This window comes from Myodes glareolus, chromosome 25, assembly GCF_982192425.1.
Source record: "Myodes glareolus chromosome 25, mMyoGla1.1, whole genome shotgun sequence".
In the NCBI taxonomy this organism is placed as follows: Eukaryota; Metazoa; Chordata; class Mammalia; order Rodentia; family Cricetidae; genus Myodes; species Myodes glareolus.
In genome coordinates this window covers 27,807,260-27,821,558 of record NC_142050.1, presented here as the reverse complement: position 1 = coordinate 27,821,558, position 14,299 = coordinate 27,807,260, and the positions used below count along the sequence as shown (strand labels likewise).

General features: G+C 43.0%; 1 protein-coding gene across 1 annotated transcript in view; it reads right to left on the bottom strand.

Moving 5' to 3' along the window:
- The window catches only part of Strip2 (striatin interacting protein 2), a 42,421-nt gene that overhangs the window by 14,778 nt on the left and 13,344 nt on the right, over positions 1–14,299 (bottom strand). The window contains exons 8-17 of the mRNA XM_085683909.2: positions 13,556–13,683; positions 12,161–12,364; positions 10,855–11,090; positions 10,540–10,605; positions 10,095–10,158; positions 9,326–9,397; positions 5,840–5,914; positions 5,150–5,247; positions 4,526–4,652; positions 1,942–2,042 (exon numbers count right to left, since the gene is read on the bottom strand). Coding sequence (XP_085540035.1) covers positions 1,942–2,042; positions 4,526–4,652; positions 5,150–5,247; positions 5,840–5,914; positions 9,326–9,397; positions 10,095–10,158; positions 10,540–10,605; positions 10,855–11,090; positions 12,161–12,364; positions 13,556–13,683 — 1,171 coding nt within the window. The remainder of the gene's footprint in view (positions 1–1,941; positions 2,043–4,525; positions 4,653–5,149; positions 5,248–5,839; positions 5,915–9,325; positions 9,398–10,094; positions 10,159–10,539; positions 10,606–10,854; positions 11,091–12,160; positions 12,365–13,555; positions 13,684–14,299) is intronic.

Below are 14,299 nucleotides of genomic sequence, written 5' to 3'. Positions count from 1 at the left end.
TTGGCAAAGCCAGGGCTATAAATTGAGTATGAGCATTCTTGGGCTTGTCTCTACAATTTTAAAGTCAAAATTTCTAAAAGCAAATCACTCATTTGGCTAGAAATGTTACCATTGTTCAAGAAACCCAGGTCAAGATAACTTAGAGAAGCCAGGGTAGGAGAGAAAGATCAACTCAGGGAGGGAAGTGAAATTTACCGATAATGTTGCTCCACCATCCTAACTGACTTGTCTGGATTCCCTGGATTGACTCATTCATCCACTTATCTACCTATCTCCCACTTATAAAGAACCATAGAAAAACAGGTGCTGCAACTAGGAAATGGGGGCAGAAAATCAAGGATGGAATTTGCTATAATTGCTCAGTGAACTGAAATTTAGCTCTGTGATATAGTTCAAAGAGGTAGTCTCATGTATATTAAAAGTGCAATTGCTGTGGCCCAGAGAAACTATCACCCTTAAAATCCAGGTTTCTTGGCTTTGGGCTTTTCAAAGGCAATGTACATGCAAGGCTGCTACTCCACGGCAGAATTTAAAGCAGAGTCGGTAAGTACTTTCCTTCTCCTCTCCTTACCCTCTCCTTCTCCAGTCACCACAAGGAAGACATCAGTCTTTATCTACTTTAGGAACTCTGGTAAAGAATTCTGGCAACTTCTACCAACTAACATGCTATACTAGTTTTGTGGAAGCAAATTAAAGAAGGATCTATCCAACAATCCCCCAGGCTGGGGGATTAGCTGAAGAATAGAAAGCCTGTGTTTTTATTTAAAAGGTTAACATGTTAATCTTCCATGTGTGGTACACAGGATGTAGGTGTGTATATGCATGTGTGCAGATGGACAGGCACATGTGAATACATGCATGTGGAGGCCAGAGGTTGATGTCAAGTATCTTCCTCAATTACTTTCTACTTACTTTTTTGAGACAGGGTCTCATTAAACATGGAGCTCAATGATTTGTCCATGCTGGCTGGTCAGTGAGCTTCTCGGATCTGTATGTCTCCACCTTCTGAGAGCTCGAATTAGAGATGCATATTGGCACACCCTACTTTTTATATGGGTTATAGGGATCAGCACTCAAGTCCTCACACTTCTGTGGCCCATTACTGACTGATCTTTCTTTGAAGGTTCATAATCCTTCATAATCCTGTTATTTTTGAGAAAATCAATTCACCTCTCTGACTTTGTCTCCTAACGGGCAAAATGAGAACAAAACTTACACTATCTCCTAGCATTGCTAAGATTAAGAGAAATTATGAATGTAAAATTACATTTTTTGGCCAGCATGATAGCTCATCTTCTAATGGCAATACTCACAACCTGAGTTTGATCCCCAGGACAATTACAGTGAAGAAGAAAACCCAGTCTTGCAAGTTGCCTTCTGACCTCCATACCCATGCCTTGGCATGTGTGCACCCATACATATGCACGAACACAAAAATTTAAAAAGTAACAAGTTTAAAAAATGTATTTTAAACTACAAATTGATCTACCCAAGTAGAGGTCGTTGTTTACCTCTGACTATGGGTTTTGAACCCCTGTGTCTGGTGGTTAGGCTTCAGTGCTCTCACCATCATGGATTTTGTTTACAAAGCCATGCTTCCAGTTACTGCAGCCTATGATTTCCATTAAGAGCAGAGCTGTTCAGACAAAAGGGCTGTTGTACAACACAAACATCTCTAGGTTCTTTCATTTCCAAAATTTCATCTTGTAACTACATTTCAAAAATATTTTTTTCAGGTTTGAAATTATTAATATGTAAAATCCACACAGAGAGGAAAACGCATACATTCCTATCAGTTAATACTGCAAGAAAACTGAATCTCACAGGGAAAGCTCTAAGAAAGGAGGGACTAGGGACACTAAAAGAAATGAAAGGTGACGAGATGGAGGGATTTTCTTACTCATTCCACAGTGCCCCTTGAAGTCTGTCCAGAGTCCATACCTGTTTTTGGCAGTGATATAGGACAGGATATTTTGATTGAAGAACTTCAGGATCAAGGGGATGCAGTTGGCAAACACTAAATGTTGTGACACATATTCAAACTGAATGAAAAGATCAAAGCAGAAAAGTTTGCTTATTTGGGGAAAGATATAAAAAATGTATGAAGAAAAAGAGATAGGGAAATACAAATATAGCATCCATTCCCAAGAATAGCTACTGTCTACTGTGTTATCAGTCTGTAAGTCTCTAAAATAGGGACACTCATCTTCAGCCAGCCTATCTTACACGCAGGACAATCTGCAGTGGATGCTACAGCTCTTGATCAAAGTCACATAGCAAACGCACTAGAAAGAAAAACATACCCCAAATAAATAGCAAGAATCACTGTGAGTTTTGTTTCTAAGCTCAGTGGGAAAGAAAATCTCCTCAAGAAAGCTGGTTTCCACACCAAATCTCTGGCTCATGTTTCAACTGTGATTGATATGGCAGGGACAGGTGCAACTAACTCTTAGCAACTGCTGGCATCAGGCTGGAGACCGCACACAGTAACCACTGGAATGTAGGCTTTGGTAGTCTGTCCAGAATATGATGTTATCTCTAATACTTGGAATATCAATGTATACGTGAATGAGTGAACAAGAGTCTCTTGAGCCAGCAGACACTGCACTGAGATTTTCAGGATGTCTTTGAGGGGATAAACCCACTACTTGGGGTTCCATTTGGCTCTCTTAAATTCATATGGGGTTTGTGTCCCAGAAGTCCTACTCGGGTAAGTAACCACAAAAGCAATGTTGTAGAGTTAGTCACCCTGGATTTTGTTTATTATGCACTGAGAAGCACCAAGAAAAAGAAATTGCCTTCAAACAGGAACTTAGAATGCTGGCAGAGTACAGAAACGAGGCTGAAAAGGCAGAGAACTGTGGTGTTCTAAGCCCCTACCTCTGTGTCATCAGCGAGAAGTATCCATGTCAGAAAGGTGAGCTGCTTTCTGAGCCTGAATATGTGGCCAGAGGTGGGGAGTCAGCTTGTGCCATAATCACTCTCGCTTCTGCTCAAAATTTCCTGAAGCCCCAGACAGAGGAGCCAGCACACATTTACTGTCTAAAGATGGGAAGTTTTTAAAATTTGAGCCATGCCCCGGGTCTTTAGGACTTACCCACACTGACATACACTGTGGCAAGGCCCATCAGGACGTTCGTTGGTCTGGCTATAGCTATATCTACTGCCCACTAAGAGCAACATTGAGAAACACGCACTCTAGCAGAAGAGGGAGCAGTGCCTCCTAACCACTCTGCTCCTCCAAGTGCTGATGCTGCTCAGCAAACAGTGCCAGCAAACACAGGGCCACAGGCCCTGCAGCGGCCTTCCCTGTACACTGGTGACTCACTCTTATATCAGGCTTTATTTTGAGTGCTTAGGTGGAAAATGGGGTAAAGCCTCAGGGCAGAGATGAGAAGACTTCCACATTCTGAAGCTCTCCTTAAAGAAGAAGCACCCATTTACTTGTCCTCATCTTGTCCTTGTGTCTCGGTGACAGTGACGCCCACAGGCTCTAGGCAAACAATGTCTTTGTGGGGAAGCAAAGCAAAAAAGGTCTTGACTTTTAACTCAACTCTCCTCACCTGTAAAACAGGGATAAGCTGGAGCACTCAGGAGGCAGAGGCAGGCAGATCTCTGGGTTCAAGGCCAGCCTGATCTACAGTGTGAGTTCCAGGACAGCCAGGGATACACAGTGAGACCCTGTCTCAAATCAACAAAACTAAAAGCAAGAAAGCAAGCAAACAAAACCACCCCCAAAGAAAAACAGAGATAAAGTAAAGCATCCTAGGGGTGAGAAGCTCACAAACGCTTTGTAGGATGTCAGGTATGTCATAGGCATTCCATAATTGTGTGCTATCAGATATATGCTACCTGCCAACCCCAGTGGCTTCATGCATTACCAGAACATCTCTATCATCCCCACTCTAGGGCAGAACTCTAGCAACATTTAATTAGTTTCCAAAAATATTCCGTTCTTTCTCCTCTGGGATTCATATTAGCTTTTCTGCTTGAATTGGTTCTTATTCTTCCTTGATAACTCCCAGTTCCTGGCTAATCTTTTTCTCTGGGACTCAGGTTAAAAGTTACCTCTTGTCTGGAATTGGTATTTCTACAGCATCTAGTGCCTACCTGTATCACGCCACTCTATAATTGGACATTTATATATCTGTTACAAGACTGTAAGACCTGTAAGAGCCTGAATTGTCCTCATTTGGAATTATATCTCAAATATCAGAAAAGTGCTTCAGAGACAGAAAAGCATCGTCAATACGCCCAGTGACCTTTCTGGAATGGTTGAGTTGATTTTGACTAACTAGGAGTATTCTTAAGAATCCCTAGCTAACTTACAAAGAATATAGATTTTTGTGTCTTCCTAGGATGGCCCCACATCCCACTCCATACCCTCACCATAGTGTTCATGCAACAAATAACAGAGGGTAAAGGAAAGGACAAAGAACGGTCAGCATTGGAAGGATTCTTGTGTTGCCTCTCTAGGGCATGAGGAATACTTGAAGCTTGTGACACAGCACTCCTACCTGCTCACCTGGTAGATATGGTTGAGTTTGAAGTGTTTGAGAAGTAGAAGGAGCAGGGCAGAGATACTCTTTACGATGATCTCCTTGTGTCTGTTCACGTCAATGCCCAGCTTCATGCTCTGGAGAACAGTTATGCTACAAGGGAGAGAGGAAGCATCAGTATAAAGGTGCTGATGGAGGAAGGCCTAGAAAGAAAAACCCAAGTATTTGGGCTAGATATGATATATGATATATATATATGTATATATATATATCATATATCATATATATATATGAGGGTCAGAACTCAGGAAACTTGAACTTTGAACTTCTGTGCTAGGGGAACCTACAGGGCTCCCATTTAGGAATCTGTCCAGGAAAAAGCTTCCATGATCTCTTTTTTGACATGTCTCTCTCTGGTAAACTTACCCACTGGTACTGTCTACCCATACATCTGGCAGTTAGTCACTGGGACAGAGGTTATCTGTTGTACCCTAGTTCTGAGTTACACAGAGCTCAGTAGAAGACCCTGCAGGGGACAGGAGGTACATGCAGAGGAGAGACTTCTTTGAAGACAATTCTGTAAGTGTTAGCAGAGAGGCCCTGAAGACAAGACGCTGGTGTCTAGCAGCTGCCCCAGTGGAAGCACTCACGGCATCTCTTCAGGCAGGACATCTGCTAGGATATTGATAGAGTCTGTCTTAGCCTTGGAGGTGGGGGCTGCAGCCAGCAGAATCTTAAGCAGAGCAATCTGGGAGACAGAAAACAAGAAACCCACCCTTGTCTATCCCACTCAGCAAAACAGTGGCTCTTCTTAACCGCTCTAGACCAATGAAAGGTATTTCAAAGCCTTTATCTAAGATTTTCCTTCAGTGACTAAGCCTTGCCAGTGTATAGGAATGCAAGCAAGTGTTTATCCTGAGGCTTGTCTGTGAAGCCAAGGAGGGAGGCCAAAGCAAGCTTCTAGGCTGTTTTACTTTCTGACTGCTTCTTCTAAAGGGAGCTGGAAAGAGCAAAGTGGGAGGGGCAATACAGAGAGGTAAGTGGGAGAGATAAGCCCAACATTCTCCCCTAGTTTTCTTCCTCTAACCCTGTCAGCATCTTCATCATTCCTAACCAGAGACTACCAAAGACATGGCAGACGATGGCAGAACTCATGCTAGTGGTAATTAGCTAGCAGAAAGGACCCTGACGCTCATATGTAGACTTGACTTTATTCTGCACCCCTGACCCCAGTAGAAAGGCTAGGGAGAATGACATATAAAGAGGAGGCACAAGGAAGGTTCAGAATTCTACATTCCTCTTAGTAGAAGAGGGCAGTTATGGCCTAGCCTGCTCCTTACCATGTATTGAGGAAGGCTGTACAGCATGCCCTGGTAGAGGATTTCACATGGTGTTTCTGGTACCACCTCTTCTCCCTATGGCAACAACAACAACAACAAAAACCTCACAGATTACCCAGGCTACTTTGTGGGTACTCAAGGATTCATGTTGGTTGGTGAGAACTGCACTGGGTGACACCCCTGGGATGCTGTCCTAACTGTGTTAATGATTCATTATTTGGTTTTGGGTGAGTGACCATTCCTCTTTAGGCTCTAGTTTTTTTTCTTTGAGCTGGCTTAAATGATCTTTGATATCTTTTTCCAGTCCCCAAAACTGCTGGGTCTAGTTTTCCTGCTATCTGCAATTAATCACTCTTTCTATGTCACATGCTCAATCAGGAGTCAGAACTCTAACCTAGAGGTTAGGTTAGACCACTGCTTTGGTGTATACACATACACACATACACACACACACACACACACACACACACACACACACCATCCTAGATTCACTCACATGGGGTTAACCTAGGCTATAAAACACCTGACACGTTGAGATACCCTATACAGAGGCACTTCCATGGTGTTAATCAAAGATCAGCCAAAAACTTGAGCTTTTCTATGATCTGGAAAGGGGGAAGGAAAAGGTAGGCAATTCAATAGGGAGGGTTAGTGATAGAATTAAGTAACTCACAGTCAGAGAAGTGAGATGAGTATTAACAAGTAAGCTTTTAAAGGGTTGGAAACTAATCCCCCCTCCCGCATCAACATCACTCTCTTCTTTCTAAGAGCACCATGTATATCACCGTCTTCTTCATGACCCCAACGAATCCCTTTATCAGAATGGGAGAAGCAGGGGTCCCAGATGCTCAAGAGGTAGCCCAAGCCTCACTGAAATCTTTGACTGATACGGTCCTTTTTTCCCTTGAGAACCCCCATTATAGGGCAAGAGTCACTGTCATAAGACTTGGAGGCAAAGGGGAATAATTGGGTCAATGGATACAAGTCTTCAGTGCCAGGCATTCAAGAGAGCCTGGTAATTTTGCATGTGTACTTACCTGTTCCCCACAAAGCCTACTACTTTCTCTTTTCAACAAACCCCTTCTTTTGTTGACTCTGCCTCACAAAAATAGCGTTATCAGACAGATATACTACATCTTTGGAATATCAGATCTGCCAGCTTTTGACACATCAGATGACATTCTGTGTGTAGAACATAAAGCAAACCTCTACTTGGGCTTGGGATCCCGTAATCTTTCTTTTTGAGATTTATTTTGATTATGTTAAATTATGTATAGGTGTATATATATGAATATGTGAACATGAGAGCAGTTGCCTGTAGAATCCGGAGGCATTGAATCCTGTCTTAGTTAGGGTTTCTATTGCTGTGAAGAGACACCGTGATCACAGCAACTCTTATAAAGGAAAACATTTGAGGTGGAAGCTTATAGTTTCAGAGGTTTCGTCCATTATCGTCATGGAGGGGAATATGGAGGTGTGCATGCAGACATGATGCTGGTTACATCTTGATCATAAGGCAACAGAAAGTAGACTGACTGTCACACTGAACAAAGCTTGGCAAAAGAGACCTCAAAGCCCGCCCCACAGTGATACACTTCCTTCAACAAGGCCACACCTCCTAATAGTGCCACTCTCTTTGGGGGCCATTTTCTTTCAAACCAGCACAGGTTTCCCTGGACCCAAAGTTACAGATGGTTATAGGTTGCCATGTGGGTGCTGGAGGTTGATCTCGGGTCCACTGGAATAACAAAGTACTCGTAGCCACTGCGTCACCTCTCCAGCCCATATACTCTTTCCTTTCTCTTGAAAGAATCCATCAGGCCTTGAGTTTAGCTCTGGATTATTTCATTTCATTTTTCTTTTCCAAACAAGGCCTCAAGTAAGCTGAGGATAACCTTGAGCTCATGACCCTTCTGCCTCTATCTCTCATGTCATGGGATTACATAGACATCATAGACTTTCACGTGTTAGCATGATACTCTCCCTTATCCCACATCTTCCTCCTCCTCCATCCCATTTTTCTCCCCTTCTTTACAACACTTCACATTCCTTTTCAAGGACTTTTTGCCATTTCACTGTGGTCTTTTTTAACCTAATCACCAGTTATCTTAATCCTGCCCAATCCAATAGGCACTTCTGTTCTTATCAGGCGCCATCCTTCAGCATTTGGTCCAGATAGTCGCATATCAGATTTATAGATTTTGTTCCACTTCATTGGGTATTTTTCTTACTTTTCGTGGTTTCTTTTTTTTAATTATTAAAGATTTTATTTATTTATTTATACAGTATCCTGTCTGTAGGCCAGAAGAGAGCACCAGATCTCATTAGAGGTGGCTGTGAGCCACCATGTGGTTGCTGGGAATTGAACTCAGGATCTCTGGAAGAGCAGTCAGTGCTCTTAACCGCTGAGTCATCTCTCCAGCCCTGTGGTTTCTCTCCTAAACCATCCCTCCCTTAATCCATTGGTGTGTCTCAGGGACTTTCCTGGGTTCCATCCCCTTCGGTCTCTGCCTACTCCCTTGGGCTCTCTTAGCCTTTTCTACAGTACTTAACGCTGTAGCATCAACGACTCAAACTTTTGAAGCCAGTCCTCTCCCTAGAGCTCTAGACCTCTACATCTAACTTCCCAACAGCTCCTCCCAAGTATATAACAGACACCTAAACCTTAGTGTGACCAAACAGGATTTTTCATACTCCTCCTATTTTCCAGATGACACTTATTCTTGATTCTTCTCTTTGCCTCTTGATAAATGTCTAATTGAACTGCAAGTCCTGTCAACAATACTTTCAAAATATAACCCAATTCACCTACTTTATGACCCTAGTTTAGATCACATCAACTTTAACTATTTTGAGGTGATTTACTGTCTCCTCTCTTTGTTTGGTCTGATCTTTGCTTAGTTGATGGTGTTTTTTAAAACCAAAGAACAATGTCTTTCTTCTGCTTAAAATCTCCAAAGGTTTCCCTCTGCATTGGTGAATCAGCTTCAAGCTTCCTACCTCTGCTAATAGGTCCTACCTAATGTATCCCCAAGCCACTTGTCTGAAGTCATCTCCACAACCCTACCCTTACCCATGGACTGTTACAACAGCTTTCTTCTGCTGCCTCTTGTTCTCTGTGCCTGCCTCTTCTACCCAGATTCTACTTGGAATGTTTTCTTCTTAGATGTTCCTATGGCTGGCTCTTTCTGTACTTCAGATCTACGTTAAATGTCACCTTCTTAGATATCTCATCTATCTCAACTGCCCAATCCAAAATAGCCAACAGATAGTTTCATGGTATTCTATTTAAATTATCTCCATGGGATCTACTGCTCTGCTTAACTAACTGCCTTCCCAGCTTTACTATAGTGTGCCTTTATCTTCTATAACACACAACGAGAACCTAACAAGCTGAATGGGTGCACACACAGTGCATGTTCTGTATCAGCACAGCAGACAGAGCTCATTCTTCCTTCCTCCTGTTTGCCAGAGCCCTTAACTTACCAAAGACATGGGGCACTTTTCCAGTTCCTCCTCATTCTTGATCTGTATATCTGCAATGGAGATATACTTGTGCTGGCAAAGACAAGAAAACATCAACAATGGTTGAGAACCTAATTCATATGTGTTCCAGCTCTTCTGTAACTTTCCTTGTTCATAAGAAAATCTTCCAAGGGTTTATCATCCCAAACAGACAAAAAACCTTTGGAAGCAAGACTCTTATTCTCTTCTGCATAATTAGCACTGAGCAGTACTTCATAAACAATGTTTCTGGGTATTACATTCCCATACTTGTTGGATACTAGCAAATACCTAGTCATTTACCTTTAAAGAGCAGGGGGAAGTCAAGAATAGACCTTTGCCCAGACAGGTTTGATGTGCATGCATGTGTGTAAGGAGTGATGACTCCACATTCTTTGTGTTTAACATAACTGGATATAAAGATGATTCCTACCTAGTCTTTGGGCTTTAGAAGCTAGTGAACCTATGGGATGATAAATACAAGAAAAGGAGACAGAACGGGAAAGGAGAGAGGAGGATAGAAGGAGGGGAAAGGAACAAGAGAAAGGAATTGTTTCTCATTGATCTGAATGTAGGAAATTTGGTAAGTAGAGAGACACCTGACTTCCTATTTGGCCAAAGGCCTGCAGTGCGGATGCAGAAGGTCCTGGATATATCTGGAAGAGGACTTCTACCCAGTGTGCAGGGTAGTGGTAATCTGACTTAACTGATGACTCCCTGTCCCTGAGGAATCAAAGTCCACCCTGTTCACCTGCTTTAGAGTCTTCACACTCTCATGGATGGGTCGAGGCAGTCCAACCAAGGTATCTGTGTCCCTGTAGGAGGCCCAAAACACCAGACCATAAGCTTAACAAAAGAGAAAACTATCCATACACTCAGAAATCACAGGGACCACACATTTTAGCATCTACCCCTGGTGCCCTATGCCTTCTTATATAAAGTTCCTGGTCCATCATCTTGCTTAAGGTCACAAAAATAACAATGACACACAGAAGCATTTCTGAAAACTAGGAGATTTATATCATATAGTCTCTTATAGTCACTTGACCTGCAGATAACAGATTCCCGCTTAAAGGAATATGTGGCCTAATGACACCTTTGACAGTACAATCTCTTCTAGCTTTACAAAGGCTAATGGGGAAGATTCATGGCCTTCTATGACATACTTTATTCAGTTTTGAATATCTAGTACTTACTGCCCGAGGGTGAATCCAATAAACTTATTTCTGCTTATCTCCAAGAAGTGTTCAATGTCCTTCTGTCTGAGATGATGGTGAAGAGACGAATATCAGAGAAAGGAAGAAAGCAAAACAGAACAACCTTGAGAAAAAAAACCTTCATTTGAAGGACTAGAGCAGTGGAAGAAGACAGAAGTCAACAGAAGGCACTTCAAATCCAGGAGTTCTGGTCAGCACACCAGGTTAGGAAACACTGAACATGTGTGCTATTCCACCCACCACTGAAGAGATTGAAATCCCAAAGCTCAGGGTCATTGGTGCCATTAAACCTACCTGACCTTTGGGGCCCAGGGAAGGCCCTTGGGAAAGGCTACCCGGTCAGTAGAGAGAGGTGTCTGTGAGGGTGGAGGTGGCACCAGAGGGTCCTGTTCCAGTAGGTCTAACTCTCCATCCAAGGCTCGTTCTCCATCACCTGCAGGCTCCTCTTCTTCCTCTGTGGCTGGTTCCTCAGTCTTGAAGAGATCCCTTTCATTGTAGATGTCCAGGCTGTCTTGCTTGGTGAGGAGTTGCTGGTGGTGATGGGAGAGAGGAATTATATAGGGCGTGTGGCAACCTTGTCTGAAGTCACTCTCTCTAGACTCCAGGAAACGAAGTTGAAACCCATCTACTATGAGAACATGCCATTATCCATCTCAATCTTGCAATTCACTGAACTCAGTTTTAGAAAAAACAGCTCCCGGGAAAAATGGCCATGGCCAGTAAACAGAGCATAGATAGTGCCAGTGTGATAGCTAGCCAGCCTCCAGAAAGGACTGATGCTCCCCACACCCAGACTTTCCTTCCTAATTATGCTCTGCTTAGGTGAACATTCAATTAGTTTGCTTTCTGTCAGCACACACCAGCTGGCTGACTGAAGAAGAAGATGACAGAAGCTTGCTGCCAGTGAGTTTAGAATGCTAAATCTTATTGCATAAAGAAAAAAGATCGGACAGAAATAGGCCAAAAAGTTAACAGTCACTGCCTCTGGTTGTTAAGCTGGTGGGTGATTTTTCTCTCTTCATCACATTTTTATATTTGTTCCAAATTTTCTACAATGAGTAAGCATTACTTTATGAAACATGAAAGGTCTTAAAAAAATACTGCCTACAATTTAGACTGGCTTGTGTGGCTCCATCACCTTTAATTGGTAAACTCTGGGAAGTCAGGCAGGTGAGTTCATACAAATATGGCCGTGGCCCAATGTAACTTACTTAGGTTTTCTCAGTAATATACATGACCTAGAACCCTAACCAGCCATCTCACAAGTGTAAGCTTGTGTCCTAGGCCAGAAGGAATACGGTGGCTCAAAATAAAACTTTTTGCTGCCAAGAAAATGGTAAGTGACTCATGATAGACATGTGGGTTTGCTAGGTGCTCTTTTCAGGGTCCCTACTCTCAGAATTCTAACATAACCCATATTTAGGAGGCTAAGCAAGTCTAGTTACTGAGGTTCAGATGAATACATGGCCAGGGGCCACCTTGGCTACAGGGCCAACCTGAGATGGTCATTTACTGCCCTTTCCTATCACATCCATAGCATCTTAGGATCTTGATTTTTGACCAGTCAATCCCCCAATACTACCATATGCTTGGTCCATACCCTTCGAGAACCACGGCGGCCCCGCAGCTTGGAGGGTGGAGGGGCCAGCTGAGATTCCCCCAGATCAAGAGTGTAAGAAGGCGGGGAGGCAGCACGCATGCTCTTTACGACCTGGATACTGTCCTCAGCAAGTGGAGGCAGGCCCAACTCTGCACGCTTCTGTATTTTGAGAGCCTGCAGATGCTCAAATCCACCAAGTGTAAACTAAAGAGTAAAAAGGAAAAGGAAGGTTATCCAATGCCAGCTGGTCAGCCCTGAGCATGTTTTGTGTGTGTGTGTGTGTGTGTGTGTGTGTAACTATAACTAAAGAAAAAGAGGTCATGGATTTCAGAGAGAACGAGGAGCAACAGTGAGTTCACGGAAGGTGTTAGAGGAAAAGGAAAGGGAAAAATGATGTAATTTTATTGAAATTTCAAAAAATTTGTTATGATAAAAGGAGGAAGAGAAGAGAGGGGAAGGGAGGGCAGTCAGAAACAAAGTCAAAGAAACACGGACAGAAGGAAGGAACCACAGCTTCCAATTTCCTCACAATGTCTCTTGAATAAGGAAAGAGAAAAGCTGAAGAAATAAACATTGTCACTACTTCAGTCTGAGGATCTCTAGGGTCAGAATAGAACACAGCATTATTTACTGACTCAGGGCCAGAAACAAATCTAAACATTAGAAGAGAGGGGGCTCCACTGAAAAAAATTAAAAATAAATAGGAAGCAATCCTCCCTTTGCTTTGCTTCTTGAGCAGGGTCTCAATGTGTGGTCAAGCTGGTTTATTTGAAGATTAAACTTCAATCAGCCTCAGTCTGTCGAGTGCTGGTTTTGCAACCATGTGCCACTCTCCTCGGCACAATCAATCTTAGGGAGCACATTCAGATGTTATTATGTCCTAGGGTCACATAGTTTCCTCTGTAATCAAGAGGTGGCTCACCCTACGAGGCCCACTAAGAGGGTATGTTGTCCCCCAGCCCTATGGGATGGGAGCCAGAGAGAGACTATGGGGTAAAGGGTCAGATTAAATAATAAATAACACATTATTAACTATATACTTGTAAGGACACCCTTCCTCTATCAGAAGAAAAGGCATGCACTAATCTTAATATTTCATAGCTACAGAAACAGGCCCAGGGCTGTCCAAGGTTCACTGGTATGAACAGAGTCAGATTCCCAGCACTCAGCTAGGGTTCTTTCTATGAAACCTCAGTTCTTTTAGGGAAAGGTGCCGTTGACATCATCAGCTCATGGAGTAGCATCCGAGAGATTCATTCAATAGAAACAGAACTCTGATATACAGAGCAAACAGACTCTAGTGGGCCTTTTGTTTCTCTCAGCTGGGCTAACAGCTGGCCTATTCTGCTGCCTAGCTCTGATCAGGTGAGATAGGAACGGAGATCAGTCACTCACCATAACCACCTTCCAGAGCAGAAGCAGAACCTTCTTTATTGGAAAGTGAGGGGCCATGCCACTGCAGAATTTGGTAACCATGGAAAAGAGCAGGAGGGCAAAAGGCTCTTCGTTATGCGTGGAAAAGCCTGAGATACAAAGAGAATTAAGAGAAAGAGATGAAGTATGTAGGAGGGAGGAGTGGGCCTACTTTTGGTCCTGGCTGCCCGACTCCCGGTCGCCTGGCCTGTAATTCATTCTGAGTTAAAAAAAAAAAAACAACAGGTTTGGTCAAGAAAGAACACCTAAAAAACCAGATGGCCTGGATGTCTGAGTTCTACATCCAAAACAGATTCAAGACTGCTGCCTGAGATGATCAAGACTCACAGAATACACCAGTAAGGACTTGATCACAATTCTAAATTTCCTTTAGGGTCCCATAAAATTATCAACACCCCCAACCAACAAAAAGTAGCCTAAAATACCATGCCCACATTCCCCCAAAATGGACTATGGGTATTTTCCTTTGTTTAAAGAAAAAAAGAGGGGGAAGTGGTGAGGGATAATTGTCTGTATTCTGTCAATCATGCTTTAAATAAATGCTGATTGGCCAGGCAGGAAGTATAGGCAGAAAAACCAGACAGGAAGTAGAGGTGGAACAAAGAGAACAGGAGTATTCTGGGAAGCAGGAAGCTCTCTCTGCCAGTCCTGCCCAGACCACCAGAGAAGCAGGATGTGACCTGCCCGCTAAAAAAGGTACTGAGC